Source organism: Raphanus sativus, chromosome 9, assembly GCF_000801105.2.
Source record: "Raphanus sativus cultivar WK10039 chromosome 9, ASM80110v3, whole genome shotgun sequence".
Taxonomy (NCBI): domain Eukaryota; kingdom Viridiplantae; phylum Streptophyta; class Magnoliopsida; order Brassicales; family Brassicaceae; genus Raphanus; species Raphanus sativus.
The window spans coordinates 22,578,944-22,587,230 of record NC_079519.1 but is presented as its reverse complement, the minus strand read 5'-3'; the positions used below and the strand labels follow the sequence as shown (position 1 = coordinate 22,587,230).

The 8,287-nt window shown below is 35.0% G+C and overlaps 1 protein-coding gene across 1 annotated transcript; it reads left to right on the top strand.

Moving 5' to 3' along the window:
• Positions 1-1,577: 1,577 nt before the first annotated feature.
• Positions 1,578-7,484, top strand: LOC108827624 (RNA demethylase ALKBH10B). The gene is made up of 7 exons (XM_018601064.2): positions 1,578-2,210; positions 5,697-5,839; positions 5,944-6,061; positions 6,134-6,241; positions 6,328-6,443; positions 6,524-6,678; positions 6,764-7,484. The coding sequence occupies exons 1-7, from the start codon at positions 1,703-1,705 to the stop codon at positions 7,254-7,256; spliced, it is 1,641 nt and encodes a 546-aa protein (XP_018456566.1). The 5' UTR covers positions 1,578-1,702; the 3' UTR covers positions 7,257-7,484.
• The last annotated feature ends 803 nt before the right edge of the window (positions 7,485-8,287 follow it).

The window sequence follows — 8,287 nt, the reverse complement described above, 5'->3', positions numbered from 1 at the left end:
AAATCTTTGGTAAACTTTAAACTTTTGGTAAACTTTAAACGCTTGGATAAATTCTAAATCTTTGGATTTAAAAAAAATTAACACAATAAAAAAACACTAAACCCTAAATACTAAACCTTAAACCTTTGGGTAAACCCTAGACTATTGAATAAACCGTAAACCCTAGGATTTAGAATTTATCTAAAGGTTTAGAGTTTAGTATTTATGATTTAGAGTTTAGTGACGGTATTAAAAATATATATTTTTAAAGTCTTTTTGCAACTACTACTATTTTTAATTACTTTTATTTTATAATTTTAAAAGTATAAAATCATTTGACAATATTTTGTTTTTTTTAATATTAAAAATGAAATAACGAAATCCTATTGGTCGGTGAACTTTTAGGAGATGAACCCAATAATTTCTTTCGGCATAATAAAAACTCGTTAAAAGTGAAAAGAGAAAATAGCCTATGAAAATGCGACTAATTCAGGTTACATAAGGTCATTTGTGTAACATGGGCAAGATTACTCTTTAGCTCTTCGCCGTCCTTTCGTTATTCTTGCCTCTTTCTCTCCCGATGAACTATTGCGCGTTAACATCATCCCAAAAAGGTAACCCATGTCACAACTTTTGAAAGAACTTAAAAACATGACTCTTGTAAAACAAGCGAATATAATATATCTTGTTTAGCCAATGCTTAATTAAATTGATTTTTAGTAATAATGTTGCCCCTGGCATTTTTAAGAGGCAGAGCTTTAAAGAAGGCATTTATCAAATATCTAAATGAATTTGCTGTTCTAAATTATAACAAAAGTTTATTTCTCTCTCTCATTTTTTATAGGCCACAAGTTAGTGCATGACTACTTTCGTTAAGAGGATGGACTCTGCTGAAGATCCACCTTAAATCACAGATAAGTAATGTATACTAAATTTTGGGTCTTACAAATCTGAGGTGTTTAAAGTTTAAGTTCGGACCGACGAGATTATAAAAAATAGCTTAACAACAATTTATCAAGAAAATATAAAAACAAGAATAAAAAATTATCACTATAAATTTAAAAAATAATAGAATATTATGTATAAATAATAATTTTGAAAATTTAAAATTTTAAAATATATAAACTATAAAATTATTTGTGGATACTATTTAATCTAATTATTTACCTATGAAAAAGTGTTTACATCATGTTTTCAAAATTTCACAAATATCAACAGTTTCTGGTATAATTTATTTTTTGAAGATCTTCGATGTATTATTTCTTTTGTTTGCATATATATTTATAGAAAAAATGAATAACAACAGATTTGAATGTACAACCATTTACATCCCTTTGAGTATTGCCCAAGTAAATAAACTAACAGTCAACAGTCTTAAATTAATCTCTATCTATAATATATCGCAATCTCTTAATACCATGAAAGAAAATAACCCACCAAATTAATCCCTTTCTTCTGTCCCAATTTATAGAAATTTCTGTGCCATAAACTCAGCCACATCAGCCTTAAGAAAGTGCCACGTCATATCCGTAAGTCTCTCCCACCTGTACAGATCTCTTTCCCCGGCTGCTCCAATATATATTGGAACGATCCCACCAGCAAAAACCTTTCTCATTACAAACTGCATGTGCATCGACCCGACCCGACACAACCCGACCCACATTTCTCACCCGTTTCGTTTCTTTCTGCTCCCGCCGCCGTGAAACAAACCGAGATTCTTCGCATGCCGATGACGATTGCGGTAGCTCCATCACGCCAAACAGATCGACCAGCCTCTGCTTTCGCGACGGCGGCGAAGACGGTTCCGCCGGTGGCCGTCATCTCCGACGGACAGGGGAAGGATGCGTTGATCTCGTGGTTCAGAGGCGAGTTCGCCGCCGCCAACGCGATAATCGACGCCATGTGCTCGCATCTCAGGGAGGCCGTTCCTGGATCGGAGTACGACGCCGTCTTCGCCGCGATCCATCGCCGGCGTCTGAACTGGATCCCTGTTCTTCAGATGCAGAAGTACCATTCCATCGCTGAGGTGGCGATCGAGCTGCAGAAGCTGGCGGCGAAGAAGGCGGAGGATCTGGAGGAGGAGAAAACAGAGACGGCGGAGGATCTGAAACAGAGCCAAACAGAGACGGCGGGGATGAAGGACGTTTGTTTTAACGGTGAGAAGTTGACGGAAAGTGAACTTAACGGAGACGTTGAAGACGATTCTCCGAGTAGTGATATCACTGATTCAGGTAAGTGACCGTAAAAACTTTCCCTTTATAGATTTTAACATATCGTTCGCGTTTTCCATAAGCTTAATCTGAATCTGAGTCTTATTTTTTTAGTTCTGTCTTTAATTATTTTCGTGTGTTTCTTTTTTTGCATAAAAGCATATTCTTTGAAGTTTGGTCATTTGATTCTCTGTACACAACAAACAGTTCTGTGGTTGGTGACGACAGAAAAAAAAAACTCCATTACCAATATGAACTAGGTTTTTCTTAAACAATAAATAGGGTTAATTTTTTAATATTTATTTGACCAAAATTAAAGAAAATATATTTATTGTTTAAGTAATAAACAAATCGAATATTTGATTTTACAAGAAATAAAATATTTTTGAGACTCATTCAAGTTTCAAGTACGTGTTTCCCTCCCCTGGATCCGATATGCATTCTAAAAGGTTTTGACCATTAGATTCATTTATGAATTTAAAATGAGATTTTATTGCATCATTTATGGCATGGATACGATTTTTATGAACATTTTACCGAAAGAACTATATTCGCTGTAAAGAAAGAAACCAACCACAGCGTTAATTAATACCATGAAAGTATACTTAATTTTATTTTAAAAATAGAAATAAGACTAAAGTGGATTTCTCTTAAGAAGTAAAGAATACGCTGTACTTGAATTAAAAAATATTAACGTTTAACGCATTTACAAGAGAAAATATAATTTATTAAGAACTCTTGTGTCGGTATATTAAGTGGTTTGGTAGTCTAAAGATTGTAGACTATTTTAATTCTTCTATTTCAAAATAATAATTTATAGCCTGGCACACATTAAAAACAGATTAAAATTCCCATCGTAAATACAATATTTTATACCTAATCGTTTTTAATCATTTATTAATTAAATAAATTTAATTGTTTCTTAAGAGTTATAAATTTAAATGCTAACAAAATACATAAGAAAACCCTTAAAATTTTATTATTTGAGACAGTTTTTAACCGAGGAAGTATTTATTTATTTTTATTTGGTTTAATTTGTTTTCTTTTAGCTTTGTGCGTAAATTAATTTCTTGAAAATTTTGTTACTGTTAAGACTTTTGCATTTCTAATATAAAATAACATTCGTTGTAAGCAGTGTAAAAAAAAGAAAAAATTTAAGACATAACTTTGATGAGATTGAGAATCGTACAAAAGGACGAATCTGTTGTAAACAGGTTCGAAAAGCATAATCTTGAAAAGTCTCTGACTTTCTGTAGGTAAAGAACAGAAACGCAGTCGTTTCAAACGTTTCGCTTTTTAAGATTAGGATTCCCGTTTCTCAATGTAAGTGGCTTGTGTGCGTTAGTTGTAGCAACCATTTTTCTTGTTGTCTTCTGCTGCTTTAGTGTTGATGTAACTGTAAAACGCATCAAAGGTATCAATCTCACATTGATTCGCGTGTGACGATTTTTATTGCGTTTTGTATTTTTATTTCTCTTTTGGAGTGGTGAGCTCTTTAGCAGCCGTTGGATCTAGTTACAACTAGGTCGTCATCAATCATGGTCCCCACGATTTTTCCTGCCGCCCTTCTTTTATTTTTCCTTTTCTCCTGAATGTTCGAATCCTTCACACTTCACGAGGATTTTTAATTGTAGTTTATATACTCTACTATTTTTTTTCCGTCTAATATGATATTATTAAGGGACATGGCCCAAACCAGACCAAGCCCATTCGAAACACAAAAGACCATATAGATCAGATTACAAACAAACCCATAAGCCCGACATAAAGACATCTTTAAACGGGCCAAGCCCAAATCCAAAACCTGACGCCGCTTCACTTTAGCCACGCGTCCAGGTCCATCTTGACGTCCACGCGTGTAAATCACCCACCGAACAGGACACGCATCATCTAACCACCTCATCGTGATCCAAAGGCCGAGGCTTCCACCGGAGCAAACGGATCGACTAGTAATCCGCCAGAATACGCCGGAGAACCGCCACCGCACCCACACCGCATCGCCAATATAATCACCGGAGAGCTTACTGTTCCGAGATCTCAACCGGATCACTCATGTTACCACAAGCGAAAACACCATCTCCTATCTAACATCTTTCTATCGAAGAGGATATATCGGGCTTCCCGAGAGCTCAACCGACTAGAAAGACAGCAGACACAAGAAGCCATAATCCAAAAACAGGAATCGGTCCCGAACCGAACCCTTCCAAACAAAGAAAAAACAGAGTCGGCAAAAATGGTGCTGCCGAAGCCACCACCTTCCGGAGTCAGAGCCGGCAGAGCCGCTGCTGAAGAAGCCGCTACTCCCCAGAGACGAGGTCGGCCGATCCCCTACTACGAGGCACCGCCGAAGACTAATCTTAAAAACCGACAAAAAAATTAGGAGGAGATACGCTCTCTATAAACATGCAAACCGGAAAAGCAAAGAAAAGAAAAACCGGACCTGCAGTGGCTGTCTGAGCCTACTCCGCCGACCGGCGACGAGTTTGACGATGAGCGAAACTAGAGAGAGGGCAGAGGAATTCTAGAGAGAGGTCCCTGGTGGATAGTAGCAGATGTTTATATATATATATATATTATATAAGTACTTTTTTTGCTTCAAAATAAGTTAAATTGTGTAATTTTATATTTATTAAATATCAAGGAATATATTATATAACTTTTATGAATAGTCAGATTATATTTAATAATATTTTAAAAATAAAGTATCTTTCTTTTTAATGTTCGTACTTTTAGATTTGCTTTTTGTTCACGGCCATGCAGTTTTAAAAGGTTATTTTTATAGATAATTTATAAACAATGATATTATATAACTTTGTAAGAGTAGTTAGATTGTTATTTAATTTGTAGTTAATAAAATTTTGAAATAAAGTTTTTTAGTATTCAGGCTTTTATTTTAATTTTTTTTTTTTGCTTTTTGGGCACGGCCATGCAGTTTTAAAAAGGTTATTTTTATTTTCTAAAATATCTTTTTACCTGTCTACCGATCTTGAGGTTTTCATCGTGATGTGTGTGTATGTATTTATTCACTCGTGTTGAAAGTTGAAGTTTAGGTAACGTACAGAATGAGACACGTGCACGAAGGCATATAGACTTTGTAGTTTTGACTTTCTACACTGGGATCCAGTGTCAGATCCGCATTGAAATCTCTGAGAAGAAAATATAAGTTCATAGAATGGTCCATGCAAACGTTCATGCATTGGACTAAAAGAAGAAAATTGTTTTTACTCTAGTTGGATGGTGTTCTCACTAAAGCCAAAAGATCACATTGACTTTGTAACTTTGTCTTCTTCATTGAGTCTCTGACTTTCTCTGATACATTTTCAAGGATAAACTATAAGTTCTTAGAATGGTCCATGAGAGATGATGAAACTGTCTTTACTCTGTAGTCGATCGTTTTCTCACTAAAGACAAATATCACATTAATTAACTGCTTAAAGACGCAATGTAACTGATATGCGTGTGTATGAAGTATTAACCAAAGACTTCGATTTTATGGGTTTTTCATAGGTTCTCATCAGGATGTTCACCAAACTGCTGCTGTGGATACTCCACAGATTATATGTCAGAACCATGAAGATTGTGATGCAAGGTCAACTGAGATCAAACCTATCAAAGGTTTCCAAGCTAAAGAGCAAGTGAAAGGCCACACTGTGAGTAGTGAAATTCGTTTTTTTCTTTTTCACCTTAATTTAATGAGATCTTCTGATGGAACATTTGAGGTGTAAAATGAGTGCTCTTTGAATCTTTTTTACAGGTGAATGTTGTGAAAGGACTAAAGATGTATGAAGAGTTACTAAAAGAAGATGAGTTAACCAAACTGATAGACCTTGTCGCTGATCTCCGAGAAGCTGGCCAAAACGGGAAGCTTTCAGGTGACTTTTTCTTACTCTATCACATGACTTTCTAAAGAGTTTTCTGGTGCTTACTCATGATCATGAATACAGGTGAGACCTTTATCTTGTTCAACAAACAGATAAAAGGGAACAAGAGAGAGCTGGTTCAGCTTGGTGTCCCAATCTTTGGCCATGTGAAAGATGAAAACACCAACTCTGGTAAGGAATCATCGCTTTGATCTGCAGGACTCAGTCTAAATGGTTTTGATGCTAGTGGTTGCTTGACCGGGAGAGACTTTTTGCAGTTAACATCGAGCCAATTCCACCACTTCTCGAGAGTGTCATTGATCATTTTGTCACATGGAGACTCATCCCAGAATACAAGAGACCAAATGGATGTGTCATCAACTTCTTTGAAGAGGTATATGATATCTCCATGGATCACACAATCTTTCTTATCACTTTTGATTTTAACGTTTAGGATAATGTTCTTCTCTGCAGGGTGAACACTCACAGCCTTTCCTGAAACCACCTCATCTTGAACAACCAATCTCCACTCTTGTTCTCTCTGAATCCACAATGGCCTTTGGACGTATTCTCTCTAGTGACAACGAAGGCAACTTTAGAGGACCTTTAACTCTTCCTCTCAAACAAGGGTAAGTAAAAGAAAAAACTTTCTTTTATTCTTAAAAGTTGTTGATTTCTCTTCACTAAAACATAGCTCAAACCGGATCTTTGTAGATCTCTGTTGGTGATGAGAGGAAACAGTGCAGACATGGCAAGGCATGTAATGTGCCCATCACAAACCAAAAGAGTAAGCATCACATTCTTTCGTGTACGCCCTGAAATAAATCACAACAGTCCTCACAATGACGGTGTAATGACAATGTGGCAACAACAACCATGTCACTACCCAATGGCACCAACTCCATACCTCAATGGCTATGATCATTCACTTGAATTGATGCCAAAACTTGGAGTCCTTCGTCCACCAATGGTCATAATGGCACCACCGCCGGTTCAACCAATGGTACTGTCAAGTCCCAATGTGATGGGAACCGGTAATGGTACCGGTGTTTTCTTACCATGGGCCTCAACTGGCTCCAGAAAACATGTGAAGCATTTGCCTCCACGCGCGCAGAAGAAGCGATTGCTTCCTCTTCCTCCTCCTCCTACTGCTTCTCCTGCTGGAGAATCCACCTCTGAGCCTGTGATCAGTGTAGGTGGAGCCTGAGCCTAAAGCCAAGCCACTTCGATCTGGTCCCATGTCTCAGCCATGTTCTGTTTCTTCTCTTTTGTTCCTGTCTTTTCTTTCTACATATTCAGTTTTTAGGTTTTTTTTTAACTCAGGGCTTATAGATAGAACTATGTTTCTTAAATCTCCAGAGCATGTGTTCTCTTCTGTTTTGTTTTTATGTACTATTTTATTTATCAGTCTATATTCTCAAGATTTTACTTTCCATTGCCATTAAACAAAAGCATATAAGAGCATCACAATGTGATTGGTGTTATCGTTTATTCTCTCTGTTTTTTTTCTAAAAAGATTGATGTTTAATATACACTAGATCTTGATCCGCACAATTATGCGGGTACATATTTTACAGTATATACCTAGTTATACAAACATTAGAAAGTTAAAATTTTATGGTTCCAGTTTTATTACTTTTGTTTATTATTTAAACTATGTATTTCATTATTGTGTCGTATAATAGTGTGATTATTGTGTCGTATAATAGTGACGTTCATAAAATATTGTGAACAGTAAACATTATAGTAAGATTTTTACAAATATATATATACTTTTGTAATTTAATAATTTGTGATTTAATGATAATGTATCATTCTTAAATACACAGAATAACTCATGCGGTGATCACTATATAATTATACTGTATTTGTTAAATTAAATATCAAGAAATTTTGGGAAAAGTATTTAAAATATACTTCAATACAAAATATATATTATATAGATTATATTATGTTCTTTATTTATTCAAAAACCCGTAAAATTAAACTATAAATAATTCTAATAAGTTTTCTTAACAAATTAATAACAATCATACAAAATCCAAGAATAAATATTAATTTTACTTTGGGCTATAATAATCTATGATTCAAGATAAACCCATTATTTTTTCTTTAATATAGTGCTATCTATGTTTACAAACAACATTATATATTTTTTACTACTATTCTTGTTTCCAAACATTTTCAAAATGTACTTGTATTTTAATAAGATAAATACAAACAAATTAAATAAAAAAA

Bases quoted from the DNA above. Each gene is read 5' to 3' on its own strand.
- LOC108827624 (XM_018601064.2), top strand. From the start codon at position 1,703: ATGCCGATGACGATTGCGGTAGCTCCATCACGCCAAACAGATCGACCA. The intron at 5,840-5,943 runs GTGAGTAGTGAA...TCTTTTTTACAG, and splicing joins AGCAAGTGAAAGGCCACACT to GTGAATGTTGTGAAAGGACT. The intron at 6,242-6,327 runs GTAAGGAATCAT...GACTTTTTGCAG, and splicing joins AGATGAAAACACCAACTCTG to TTAACATCGAGCCAATTCCA.